The sequence below is a fragment of the Paramormyrops kingsleyae genome, chromosome 6, assembly GCF_048594095.1.
Source record: "Paramormyrops kingsleyae isolate MSU_618 chromosome 6, PKINGS_0.4, whole genome shotgun sequence".
NCBI lineage: Eukaryota > Metazoa > Chordata > Actinopteri > Osteoglossiformes > Mormyridae > Paramormyrops > Paramormyrops kingsleyae.
Genome location: NC_132802.1, coordinates 15652691 through 15666916, shown reverse-complemented (window position 1 = coordinate 15666916; position 14226 = coordinate 15652691). Strand labels below are relative to the sequence as shown.

Genomic DNA, 14226 nt, shown 5'->3' with positions numbered 1-14226 from the left:
CATGAACTGAGTCAGGGCTGCCCATCATGTTCTAGGACGTAATCTCTGCAGGGTGCTTGTTCGCCAGGAACAGTGGTGGACATCAACCAAGTTAATTTTAACGTTTAAAGCCGGGTGCATCAGAACATCTCATTTAACCCCCATAAAACTTTCTTTAACAAATAACTGTGGTTACGCCAAGTTAATATTTGTCTGTAGTGTTATCTCACTGACAATACGGCTGCACAACTTTAGCACTGCAACTTAAGTTTGACAAGACGCTGTTTTCTGTTATCGACATGACATTAAGGCTTAAAGAAAAACATAAAAAGTTACATGCAAACATAACTCACTGACATGTACTACTCCTTTATGCAAAATATATTTGCAGTAAACCTTGCGTTCTCCAGTACTTTGCTGCCAACGTCATGGTAGGGGTGTTCCTGTCATGGTGGGGGCGTTCCTGTAGGGGCGTTCCTGTTTTACAGAAACGCCCTCTTAAGAACTGCAATTCGACACTGTTGCATTTTTTTGGTTTTCTACACAACCCATGTTTGCTCTGTGTCTGGCATGTTGGCCAGGGTATGATTTTGGAGATGCTGAGAAGCATTTGTGGCTTTTACACATTATTCCTATAGGATAAACAGGATGTCATGTATAAAGTATTTTGACATTAGAGACTATAACTGGCTTATTATTTTTGATAATTTTTTTTACTGTTAAATGATCAACCATGATACCATGTTGCTTAATAAAGAAAAGTAGTGCTAATTAACAAAGGTGCCAGCACAGTCAGCTGATTGGTAACTACATTGTTGAAATGAGTGTTGATTTTTCGTCTATTCTTACATGTGGAGGCAGGCTATGTGGAGGCAGATGAATAATGCAGTTTTTGTAATGTAATTAGTGTTATGCTACATTCATAAGGCACAGCTCTGCTCTGCCTAGTTTTGTCATTTTTGTGTCACCAATCATCCACAGTATATCAGTACTGTTTTTTATTTATATGTTTTTTTTTACCTAAAAACTTCTCTGCAGTGTCTAGTCTTTAGGATTTGTGTCTCATTTTTAAATTCAGAGCTAGGCCTTCTTTGTATTGTATTTCCTATGTAAATCTGTTTCAGCTGGAGCTGCAGTAGGTGTCACATTAGCAATGATATGAGGTGGGGTGATGCTGGTGAAGAACACTCTTTACTGTTTGTGTCCTACGGTTTTCGGATGTTTGGGTGTGGCCATATTATTTTTGAATATTTAATTTTCAGGTGCTCACTGTTCCCCTAAAAGACGATTTTAGATGTCTGGTGTCATTTGCCCCCTCACTGCTGGCTTTCTGTCATCTTGGCACTGAATGATCCCCTCAGTGGGCAGCCTCTCTGTCTCATTGTGGACCTCAAGGACCCTCCTTGATGGACCTGTCTCCCTGCAGGAGTTTGGAGTCCCTGACTACCGGCCGCATCTCCAGGAGGTCAGTGCCACCTCCCAGCTGCTCCAGCAGCAGCAGCAACAGCAGAGACGCCGGCCCTCCCTGCTGTCCGAGTTCCACCCAGGAGCTGAAAGGTAACTCCCTCTCCCTGAACAGCACTCATGTTTAGTGTTTGGGACTGTGTCTTGATCACCTTCTGTTCTTCCCCACCCACAAGACCCCCTGAGAGGAGGCATGGCTATGAGCAGCAGTTCCACGCTGCCTCCACCCAACCTGAGCACGAGGCCCTGGAGTCCAAACGGCCACGCATCGAGAGCATCTCTGAAGCTCACTTCACACGCGCTGCAACAGGTGGTGTTGTCTTGCCCCTTCCTCATGCTGTCCAGGACGGCCTGAGATCCACTGGGGATGTCAAGAAGGTGCGGTTATAATCCTTAAGGCTACGGGTGTCCTTCTATGAAATGTGTGCGTCCTCCCTTAGGATGGCACTCTGACTGCATGGCCATGTTCCAGGAGACGCAGTTCAGTGTTAAGGCAGAGGCTTCTTCACCCGGGGCTGCACACATGGGGGACGAGCAGGACGCGTCGCCCTCCAAGCTGTCCAAGGAGGAACTGATCCAGAGCATGGATCGCGTGGATCGGGAGATAGCCAAGGTGGAACAGCAGATCTTCAAGTTGAAGAAGAAGCAGGTGGGACCTTGCCTTTCAGTGTGGGCTACTTGTGAAGTCCCAACCCTCTGGTTCCCTATCAGCTTATTTTAGTTTAAGACCTCCCGGTGATGCTACTTCACCTGTGCATGGGTGCTGGAGAATCATTCTTTTCAACAACGTTCTCTAATCTGGCGCTCAGATGCTGGCGCTCACTATTGCTATGTATGTCCAGCCTAACCCCCAACACCTCGACAGCTTAGACTGGTTTTGATTCTGGCCAATAATCTCTTCAGGCTTAGTGATAGAGGCTTTATTGGTCTTAGGGATGTGACCAGGGGTCCTTCCTATTGCTGCATGGAAATCTAAAAACTTTTCTGCGTGTATGTTACATTTCCAAGGTACCCCTTGTATCTCTTTGAAGTAGTATAACTTGCCAAATGTTGGCTGGAGAATGTCATTTTGAAATGGGTATTTGGTCTTTATCTTTAACGTGGCATTGAGATGCCATTTATGAATTTGTTTATCCTGCATGTTTCTCTACATTTCACATAGAGTGAATGTGTAGGGCCCCCCATGGCTTGAAAACAGGGTCAGTCCTTAGAGTAATTCACTTCACTTAGCCGACCCAGGGGTGTGAACCAGTGACCTTCTGATCACAGGCACAGTGTCCAGACTTGCTGAGCCACACTCAGATTGATGTCATTTATGTATTATATGTCAGCTCCATAGGTTGCCACCAGCCCACAGCTTTCCTCCTTAGATACATGCCTGAACTCCTTGCTCTATCTAGCAGGACCTTCAACTTGTCCTGGAGGAACTCGGCCATGCCTTGTCCCAGGATTTAATGTGTCAAGCTGTTCACCCAGCTGCCCATCTCCCCTCAGTAACTTATCTGTAACCCTTGCATCTGAGAGCCCTGTTGCTTTTACTGGTTGTGTATATCATTAAACGATAAAGACCAATTGGCTGAATCCTGCATAACTTGACAGAGAGATGAGATTAACTCAACCATTCAGCTCATTTATAAGGCTTGAACACCACGGCTTGTCATTACTGAGCTAAAAGGCACTGGACACCTTCACTGCTCAGTCACATTTATTACTTTAATAAATGCATTATTTAGAAAAGTACTGGGCTGAGTGCCCAATGACTTCTTTTATTTTCATGTTTGGCCGGGAGGGATGGACATGCAAAATGTGATGATTCATGTTACGGGCCTCATTGTTTAATGCTGGCAGACATGTGGTGACTCAGCATTCTCTGTGTATTAATGAGCTGCGCAGTTCCGGATGCGTACAGGTTGTAGTGTTGTGAGGAGGAGTGACGCTGACTTGTTTTTATCAGCAACAACTGGAAGAGGAGGCCGCGAAGCCCGTGGAACCTGAGAAGCCAGTGTCACCCCCGCCTGTGGAGCACAAGCACCGCAGCATCGTCCAGATCATCTATGACGAGAACAGGGTGGGTGGGGAGTGACGAGCCCGGCCGCATGGACCGCACCTGGCGTGACCCCATATTGTCCTCTTAACCTTGCTGCCCTAATAAATGTTGTACAGGTGTCTGGCATCATGGGTAATGCCGATTTCTGCTTTGAAAAGCATCCAGCTGCCTGCTTCCTGCGGCGGATTGCTGCCTCGTGCTCTGCCCTGCGGGCCGTGCATTTATGGGCTTTGCATCTGCTCAATAAGTCTGCTCAATAAATGAACCTCATCTCCCGCTGATGCATGCCTCTGTTACGTAGCGCTTCGAAGCCGCAGTCCCTCCGGAGAGTGGTTCAGGCACCCGTGTGTGTGTTTTTAAGAGAGTGAAACGGAGACGGGGAGGGAGAGAGTTCTGGGTTACTGCAGTTCATCTCTCGCTCGCTCCTTTGCTTGCTGGCTTTTTGGCAGGATATCTCAAGGGTAGCTTCCTGCTCAGGCAGATTTTAACCCTTTCAATGTGACAGGGCTGCAAGAATACCTCTGTACCCATCCCACCTCACCCCACCCCTGATAAAAGAATGTTGGGATATTGGTGCTGCCTCGATATGCTGTTGCAGTGGGATTTGCTGTCAGATGCTGCCTGTGTAATTTATTTGTAAGCTTGACAATGATGGAGCCTTGTGTTTCCGTAACACAACGGGAGAGGCCACTCATTTGTGAAGCATGACCTTTGCAGGCCCAGACACGGCTCTCATGTGCTCCGGCAGCTGGCATGAAACTCTCCCACCTCTCCACCACACACGCCTTTCCAATTCCCTCACAGGGTGCCTCTCGTCAGCTCCCCTCAAGGCCCTTGGGGACTCACTGCTTGGGAAAGAAGCCCCTTTTTTGAGATCAGTGCTCAGTGCTTGCTGAGGAAATATGGCTGTGTAACCCATCTATGCCCGCCTGTTATTTAATGGTGTATTTGACATTGAAAAGTTTGTGTGGTTGAGTGGAGATAAGAAACGCCGTAAAATCCGGACACGCACATAACTGTAGTCAGCCCTCTTCTTGGTGGATGTGAAGGAAGTGGATTCAGGGATGCAGGATGTAAGATGCATTTATGTTCATGTCCCCCCCCCCCCACCTGAATCTTACCCAGATGTTCCCTCATTCACAGAAAAAGGCTGAAGAGGCCCATAAGATCTTTGAAGGACTCGGGCCAAAGGTGGAACTGGTGAGTGTGGGTTCGCCCAGAGACACTGTGGGTGTCGGCTGTGAGCTCAGCATAGAGTTACTTAACTTCAGATTTACAGGAGTCATTTCCTGCTTAGTAACATTCACCCTTATATGTATTCTTCTCCCCCTTGCAGCCGCTTTATAATCAGCCATCGGATACTAAGGTTTACCATGACAATATCAAGACGTAAGTATCTGTTTTTAATATGTGATCGATATGAAGTCTCCTTATGGCTTATGGCCTGGCTACTGGAGATGGCCTCATGGTGCATTTAGCAGCTGTGCATGGCATCTGAAGCTGGGTGGTGCTTTTTCAGTGTTGCGGTCCACACGGCACACGCATGTGCTGCGGGCTCCTTTCCCCTCCCTTACTGTTGACTGTTGACTTACTGGCGTGTTCAATCTACACGTCACGCTCGTTACATGCAATCTGTGTGTACCTGAACGGGGTCGTGGGCTGTCACCTGTAATGAAGGACACACAAATGAGTTGGAGGGCTCTGTGCATGGGGCCAGCCTTTCTTTAGCACCTGTGACTCCCCGCCCTCCCCGTTCTCTCACATTCCGTGCTGGCTCTTTGAGCCTTTTCTCACCGGACAAACACTGTGTCATTGTGTGTCACCTAAGGCGTCAGTGTCACAGACGGCTAACACCATAAAAAGTCACGCAAGATGATAATCTAGTGTTTTCATTTCTTGTTGGTTTGTTTTATCAAGTTGATGACCTTGGCAGGTGGCTTGTTACTGAAGCAGCCCCCCGTGAGGGTGTGGGGGGGGGAATTGCCACCTTTGTGCTTCAGTAGGCATCACAAACATGCCGCCCGGCCTGGTTTTGTCCTGACATCTGGCGAGTCACTTTCATGCTCCTCACAGTGACATGAGGGGGACCAGGTCTCCTATTTTAGAAGCAGGAAAGCAGGGGATGTCTGCACTGGGCCCGTCCACCCTGTCGGCAGGAGAGGGTGTGGTGCTTTAGCAAATGGTGTCCAGTCCTCACCTCACTGCTGGCCTGCACCTATCTCACGCAGCAAGCCATGTTTTCGCAGTAATTAAACAAAATCAAGCTGTGTCTGAAATGACCTGAAATGCTTTGTTTACAAATGGAACAGCAGAATAATGCAGACCAGCGCCCTGTCCTCATGGTTGGCAGCAGTCACTGGTTCTGGTCCGAGCCATACCGATCACCATGTGTAGGGCTATCGTGGCCTCTTGTGAATCGTTCACCTGTGACAAAATTCATGTGAGAAGACATGTCCTTCTGTTTCAGCAACCAAGTCATGAGGAAGAAACTCATTCTGTTCTTCAAGCGGAGGAATCACGCACGCAAGCAGAGGGTGAGTTTCATGCACCAAGAGTTCATCTTCTAGGCCTGTTTCACTCACTGGGCACCCATGCGCGCACACACTTGCACACAAAGGACTGAGTGCCTGTTCCCAAGGATGCTTCCCTTTACATGTATGCATCTATTTACTAAGGTACAGAGTGTACTGCAGTTTAACAATAAGCCATGGAGCAGCCAATGCAAAAAAATAAACCGTCTGAGGTGGTCACACCCCACGTTTTCCAGAAAGAATAACCACTCTTCAAAATTAAACCATGTCCAAAGAATAGCAGGCCTTCGAGAGGACGACCAATAATTAACCAGGGACTCTGCAAGGCCTGGAACGTGCGAGGAAGAGTAGCCAATGCTCGTCATTGTTAAAATCTCCATATGGCAATTCACCCAACGCTCTTACTGGTTGCATGACACCTTATTTTTTAGATGTCTTTGAGTCCCTGAGATAAACAGAAGGACGGGTATCACAGTGGCCTGTGGCTAAACGACAGTCTTCCGTTCATGCGGCCCTGTGGCATCGAGTGGCTTTCAGGACGCCCGGCTCGCAACCTGTGGTCCTGTTCTGTCCATTGCAAGCCCTGGTCTAAAAATACCACGTCCTCCACATGTGGAAGCGTTTTTCTGTTTTTAGGAAGGTATACTTTACAAACTCGATATCCTGAGCTCCCCCTCCTTTGGTCTTTGTATGGGCAGACGGTCCTTTAAACTCGAAACAATGGGTGAGTGAGCGTGCGGCTGCTGGCCAAGCGGAAGCTGGATTGTGTGGTGGAGAGCAGGAACAGGGCTGCGTCGTGCATTTAACTTCACAATGCAGCATAGTGTTTCCTTCAGATTTTTACCTTCCTCGTCATCCGATGCACGTAGATGCGTTTGTGCATGTAGCTGTAACAGTGGTGTGCTGTTGAATGTAATGTGAAATTACTTACTCCAAATGGCAGTTTAAAAACACATTTCATGTCCAGATGTTTAACTATAAAGGGTTTCCTTAAATCAGTTTCCTGCTTGTTTTAATATGTACGGAGATACTCTGACTTGTGACATGCTTAGACTCTGATACATAGGTTATTAGAGACTTTCATAATTTGCTTAAGCACTGACTCGTCCTGCCGCCAGAACTTCAGGTTTTCTCTGCCTTGCCATTTCCTAGGCAGTGGTACAATATCAACAATACGGCCCAGGAATAGGTCCCCCGCACATGTTTAGTTTATGTATGTTTGCCCTCAGCCAAACACCAAGCAGCGTAAACAAACCTGCCGGACACAGTAGCATCTGGGCCGGACAACCATGTTGTCCTGCATGGTGGTCAAGTGGGAAGCCCGGTACCCCAAGGGGGTGTGTGTGTGTGTGTGTGTGTGTGTGTGTGTGTGGGTGTGGGTGTGGGGTGATACCTAGAACCTATACTGATGGTTTTTTATCTGTGATACCTAGAATCTGCACTGATGATTTTCCCGTGTGGAACAGGAGCAGAAGATCTGCCAGCGTTATGACCAGCTGATGGAGGCGTGGGAGAAAAAGGTAGAGCGCATGGAAAACAACCCTCGGCGGAAGGCCAAGGAGAGTCGTACACGCGAGTACTACGAGCGGCAGTTTCCTGAGATCCGCAAGCAGCGGGAGCAGCAGGAGCGCTTCCAGAGGTGCGCTGATCGGCGGGGTCCTGACTGAGCTAGCCAGGGGCCCTTATCGTTAAATCCCCCCCACACCATTATGTAAGCCTGCCAGGTGTAATCCATCCCAGGCCCTTCTCGGTGTGGTGATTTGCTGCAGGAGAGCGAGTATCAGCCAGGGTCTGGGTTAGCGAGAACCGCCGTGACTGTCTGTCTTCTGACAGTCGTCACTGTAGCTTGCCACTTCTACTCCATGTGTTCCTTTTTTAAGCCTCATTGTTGACTCTGCTGCTACTGTAATTTGGCATACAGTGCCTTTGTTTCCCCTTTTCCAGAAACGCACAACTCAGTTGTTCTGGACTCCTGTGCCCTAACATATGCTGTTTAGAGAATGAAAGCCTTAAGCAGGAAGTCCCAAAGAGCCAGAGCTGTTTTCAGTGCCTGTTTATAGAGTAAAGGAGTCATGGAAATGTGTTGGTGGGCTCGTGGTCCACCTCTCACAGGAAAGGGCCCTTCATAAACCTGGGAATGTGCCGGATGGTACGTGACTGCGGCTCCGTGCCGCAAGGTAATGCCATCATCCGCAATTCCCATGGCTCTGTGCTGGTCGTGTTTAAGGGTTTCTTGCATGACAGCACTGCTCACCAGGTTATTTCTTGTTTGTTGCAAACGTACATTTGATTTCCTCTCATTTCCAGTCACTGATTATGGTTCGTAACTCCCCTCCCCCCATCTGCTTTCCCCCAGGGTTGGCCAACGCGGAACCGGCCTATCTGCGACAATAGCCCGAAGCGAGCACGAGATATCTGAAATAATTGATGGCCTGTCAGAGCAGGAGGTAAGCAGTGTTGTGTGCTGTTGTTGGCTGTGTTGCTGCAATATAAACATTGTGTTAGGAAGGTCAGTGTGCTGCCTTTAAAAACACTTCATTCGAATGTCAGCCATGCTCGTGTTGCATCATTTAGTTACTCAGTTAAAATCCCAGGAGACTGGACTTCCAAGTAACATTGCACTGTTTTCCAGTGGAGTTCAATGTTTAGTTGTGTGTTTTGTGTAATACTTTTTCCAAGAGAAAAGAATAATTGCAAACCTGAGCTGAATTGAATGCCATTTAACAGAGATGATTTGTAATATCGGCAGAAAAGTCAGATGATATGATTTTTTTCACCCGACTGATACCACAATTGTCGGGTCCTTATTCCAGATTGAGGTAGCATTACATTCAGAGGGTGCTTTTCCACCGTACCAACTACGGTACTTTTGGTGTGGTACTTTCGCTTTTCCATTGATTTCCGGTCAATTACCAGTACCGAGGTACTACTTCAGTACTTTGGGGTGGGACTTGAAATGCTTTCTTTGTCGATTGGTTATGCAAATAGCCTACCTCAACACAATACACACACTGCCTGTGAACTCAAAATAATGATAAATATTTTTTTGAATACAGTAATACAGCATGCATATAGTGTACTGTGCTAGGGATGTGATTTTGGTGTAATAAATATTGAATTATTATAAAACAAATAACAAATTGATAAATTTCTCACAAACCTGCCTTCAAGTGATTTAAATGGCAAGGATGAAAATGATTGACTGTCTCAGAGAACACATGCATTGCTTATCCAAAAGCAACAGAGGTAAAACTTAGATTTTTAAACGTATGAGTCTATAAAAGGAATAATAATTAAAATTGAAATGGTTGCTAAGTTTTTTTTTTTCTTCTCCTGTAACAGAGTAAAAATATTTTAGCAAAATTTTAATGCCCTGTGCTACAATGTCCGTACAGAATTGAAAGTAAGAAAAAGGCTTATTTTAACATAGCTGACTAGCAATGTAAGAATTTTGTGTGCATAACATGCAATTTTGGTATTAATATTGCACATCGCCAAGCTGTATAATATATTACAGCCATTTTTCAAATTCAGTACAAAATACTCTGCTGCGCTTTGGCACCAGTACCGTTTCATACGCCAGTGGAACACCAACACCTTGAAGCACCGTACTTTTTGGTACATTGTTGAAGTACCAAAAGTACGGTACCTGGTGCAGTGGAAAAATGCCCAGAGTGACCAGGTGGAAACCACAGAAATGGATGCTGTCTGGATGCGGCTCACCCAAAAAGTATTGCCGCCCTGTAGAACAACGAGAAGCAGATGCGTCAGCTGTCCGTCATCCCGCCCATGATGTACGACTCGGAGCAGCGCCGGGTGAAGTTCATTAACATGAATGGCCTCATGGACGACCCCATGAAGGTGTACAAGGCACGGCAGTTCATGAACGTCTGGACCGAGCACGAGAAAGAAATCTTCAGGGAGAAGTAAGTTGGCGTGAGCACAGAGCGGTCGCTCACTCCTGATCAGGTGTTTCTGCCACTTGCTCAGTATGTGTTCTGCTGCCCATTGTTGTAATCAGTGAGTAAAGAGCATTACATGTCAGCAAATAAGTTTGTGATTCTCCGCGTCTCGGTAGGCCTAGGAAGATGCAGGAACGTGAACCGTAAAATGATTCTTTTAGACGGGCTGCAATTTGTGAATGGGCAAGCAAGACTGCGGAAATATGTTTAAGCAACTTGTCGCAAAATTAGCTTATATGCTATTGAGTTTTTACCTCTCCCTCTTGGTGCTTCTGAGAGGCCCCACTAACAGCTCAAAATAGCTCAGCTTCTTCTTTAAGAAGTAAATCATGCAAATCTTAGAAATGAGGCTCCTTTGCTCTGTAACATAACATTTGTGAAGGGTTCCTATGTGTCCTTATTAAGCATCGTTTTTGCATTGGCAGGAAGCCACAGTTAAAAGACAATGATGCCCTCTCTCTCTGTCTCTCTCTCTCTCAGGTTCGTACAACATCCCAAAAACTTTGGCCTCATCGCCTCATATTTGGAGAGAAAGGTGAGTAGCGTCTCCAAGTGTGGTTTGATGAAAAATGCAAGGGCTCGTGTCACCACAAGGAGGAAACAGGCGAACCGTGGGGGTATTGCAGTGGTGACTTCATGCTTCACTCCGGGGAGTGCTGGGGCTTGAGGCTGGGGCCAGCCACCGTCATGAAGCAGAACCACATGTCTCAGCACAGCGTGGCCCAGTTTTTTGCCTTGACAGCCTTGGGGGTCTTTCTGACCTGTCACACCCCCCTGCAGACTGTTGGATGGGGGAGGGGGGGTAGCAGTGTGTGCTTCAGGTCCCTGTTCCTGACTAGCCTCCTCTCTCCCTGTAGTGTGTCTCTGACTGCGTCCTGTACTACTATTTAACGAAGAAGAACCAGAACTATAAGACACTGGTGAGGCGCAACTATGGGAGACGAAGGGGGCGGAACCAGGTGAGTTTGCGTATCATGTGACTTGTAGTGGGTTAACAGGTACAGACTGTAGGAAATTATGGGCATGGACTCTTGGACATTGTGAAGTTGCATATGTTCCTAGCTCTTCATGTAGTTGGGTTGAACATTGGGAGAATAAGGTGCCTGGGTTCCAGAGCAGTGGGAAACCTGAATTGCTGTGATAGCCAGTGGCTGTGTGGTTCACAGCTCATTTGACACCTCCTCCTCTAAAATGGCGGCCATATGTTCACACCCATCATTAAGTGTCAAGCTCTTTCTGGTTTGGGCGTTGAGCTTCGAGCATGGATGCAGACGTGGCTGGTGATCAGTGGCTGCTACTTCCACAAGGGAGGCATTTGGCTGTATCCGTCACAGCTTTTCAGTATGTGAAGCTGGGTGTTGCAGCATGGTTATCTTCTAGGTAAAATCCTTTGGGGGCGTTTGCTTACCCACAGCATGAGAGGCAGCTGAATCGACTGTGGACAGGATCCTGTGTGTCTGTGCTGCTAAATGGGATGATATGCAGCGTGTACAGTATGTACATTCATGGCAAAACCAGCAGACAGTACTGTCAATGTGATTAAGAGACGAAAACAGGGTTTGAGGAGACCGGTTTCCAAATTACTTCTTTAAAATGCATTGTGATCATTTACTACTACCCGAATGGCAATGAGACGAATTCTGAAGGTTCTTAAGAATCTCTGCTCGCAGGGTTTATGTTGTTGTGTTTGTATGTTTTTGGACTTCCACGTTCTTGTGCTTCTATTCCCTGTGATGATTTTCCGAAGCCTTGGAGGCCATCTAGTGTGGGGAAAAAAAACATCCTTGCCTCGGCGTTCCTCTGGTGAATCTGCTGCTCTCCTTGTTTTGGAGTCTCATGAGTGGGGCAGCAAGCAAGGGGAGAGGAGCCACTGATTTCTGGGAAAATAAGTAACAGATCTGTGTCCCGATTTATGGAGAGCTGGAAAACGGTGCTGACAAGGTCCGAAGAATCCTTTTTATCTGGTCGTCACACTCGCTTGTGAAGAATGGCTCAGCTTGAGGGAATCTGGACTCTTCCATAGTTCCTGGAGATCCTGGATGTTTGAATGCCATGCATTACAGTCTCCCCGTAATATGACACATGTTCTTGGGTGCCCCCCCCCCCCACAGTTGCAATTAGGGCTGCAACTAGCGATTATTTTGATAATCGGTCAATCTGTCGATTATTTTTTCCGATTAATCGGGGATGGGGGAGACAAAAACCAATTTGATTTCCAGCATTTCTTAATAACCCAAACTGTCTTTGTACAAAGGTTGTTTCCAGCAACTCGCATAAAAAAATAAATGTATGCTACATTAAGAGTACAAAAAATAAAAATGTCGTAGCAGCTGAATCAATGTAATGAAAAACACAAAATCTTTTTTTATAAAGTGCAACCAGCATGGTGCTTTAGATAATGTATTCAGTACTCCAGTTTTTTCCTGTAAAAGCACAGACTACCGCTGCTGCTGCTACTAAGAATATTATTAAATTGTTTAATGTTGATACACATATGTGATGGGGGGAGAGAGCACGCGAGCGAGTGTGTCTACATTTATTACGGACAAAGTATTCATTTATTGCGGAGAAAAAGCCTTTTCTGCATTTTATGCTAAAAATGCACCGGCTTGCGCTCTTGTGAAATGCCATAGACTTTAGTGAATGGCGCAAATAAGACGATTGGTGAGGAAAAACCCATGAACGGCAGGCGGCAAATTTAATTTTAAAACGTGTCCAGTTGTGTGGGCATACTACAGTGATGAACTGTAAATAAGATAAATAACATAAGGCTATTTAGATTGTTTAATAAAAGGACAAGATATAAACCTGTTCTATAGGAAAGGTAGCCTTAAATGACTTCTGTTGTGATCTGGCACTATATAGAAAATGAAATTAAATAAAAATTAACTTGGGGCGCCCCCCTAATAGAATGGTAGGGTAAACACGTTGTGGTATATGTAGCCGCATTTCTAGCCCCATAATAGCTGATTGTGTTGACAACCACGACTTCCCCTGCGTTCATTTAAACACGTGCGTATGTGAAGGGACGGGGCGGGTAACGCGGCCGGCAGTAACGCCATTGGTTGCACTAGAAGTTATTAGTTATCCAATCCGACAGTAAACGGCATATTAAGAAGAATATTCTCAGAGTTGTGGTCTCTAAAGAAAATCCCTAGTCCATGACAAGAAAGAGTACAAATACGGCTGATTCAAAGACAAGATCGAGACCTTCAAAAACTGGTCTTACTACAACGTTTGATATTACTATAAATTTCTATCATGAAGAAATGAAGCAGTGGTGTAGTGGTAACAAGAAATTTAAAATGGTAAACTATATGCACAGCAGTAAAAACGGTGGGTAACTATTCATATCCTTAACATTAGTGATCTCAAAAAAGTGAGTAAACGCTGTTTTGTAAATTTAAAAGGTGCGTAAATGTGCATTTACCCTCCACTACACCACTGAATGAAGGATTTGCTTTAATTAATTTGAATAATTGCATAAAAATCCAAAAAATCCACAACGTCACATCATCACATCAGTGTCTCTCCGACCTAATTTCAGCTAATTATCGTCAAATACTACCATTTCTGGCAGAATTAAAACAAGACTCTGCTGTGTCTGCCTCCGCCATTTTTCAAACGTTTTTTTCCCCCCAGTTTTTCCAGAATTCATCATGTAAACTACTGAAGGCACGGCATTGGTTCTCGTCACCTTTTTCTTTTATGGCGGTCGGCAACCAGCTTAATGGTGATTTACTGCCACCGTGGCTTTGGTTAGCTTACTGCTCCCAAATTAGGGGGTAGCCACTGTACTTATGTGTATAATAACGTAGACCCAACTAATCGATTATTAAATTAGTTGCCAACTATTTTAATAGTCGATTTGGATTGATTTAATCGATTAGTTGTTGCAGCCCTAATTTCAGTTGTTTTCTGAATACTGTGTGAGTGACCTCCTTACTGTAATGAAGGGGCCAATTAATACTGGGATTTGACCAGGGCACCTTGAATCTATAACTCAATATTAAGAAAGGACGTATTCAACAGTATATGGTCATTTGAATTCTCTGATTTGTTTTACCTGAACCTGGTCTTTGCTGGTCAACATGCTCAGCTGGCACGTTATGCCCATTCCAGTTGAATCTGTATCTGTGTAGAACCAGTTTCTTGTTGTTTTAATGGGTGCCTTTGACCTTATTGGACTCTTTCGAGCCTTCTTTGTGACCCACGGTGGATGGATTGTATGCTTGACATTCCA

The 14226-nt window shown here is 45.8% G+C and overlaps 1 protein-coding gene across 2 annotated transcripts in view; it reads left to right on the top strand.

Moving 5' to 3' along the window:
- Positions 1-14226, top strand: part of ncor1 (nuclear receptor corepressor 1) — a 50373-nt gene that overhangs the window by 8075 nt on the left and 28072 nt on the right. The window contains exons 3-14 of one of the 2 annotated variants that reach the window (XM_072713751.1): positions 1406-1536; positions 1620-1821; positions 1916-2092; positions 3398-3511; positions 4634-4690; positions 4827-4879; positions 5958-6024; positions 7488-7660; positions 8378-8468; positions 9769-9947; positions 10464-10518; positions 10841-10942. In XM_072713751.1, the coding sequence (XP_072569852.1) occupies positions 1406-1536; positions 1620-1821; positions 1916-2092; positions 3398-3511; positions 4634-4690; positions 4827-4879; positions 5958-6024; positions 7488-7660; positions 8378-8468; positions 9769-9947; positions 10464-10518; positions 10841-10942 (1401 nt within the window). Of the gene's footprint in view, positions 1-1405; positions 1537-1619; positions 1822-1915; positions 2093-3397; positions 3512-4615; positions 4691-4826; positions 4880-5957; positions 6025-7487; positions 7661-8377; positions 8469-9768; positions 9948-10463; positions 10519-10840; positions 10943-14226 lie in introns of both variants that reach the window. The other variant, XM_023833073.2, reaches the window with a different exon arrangement.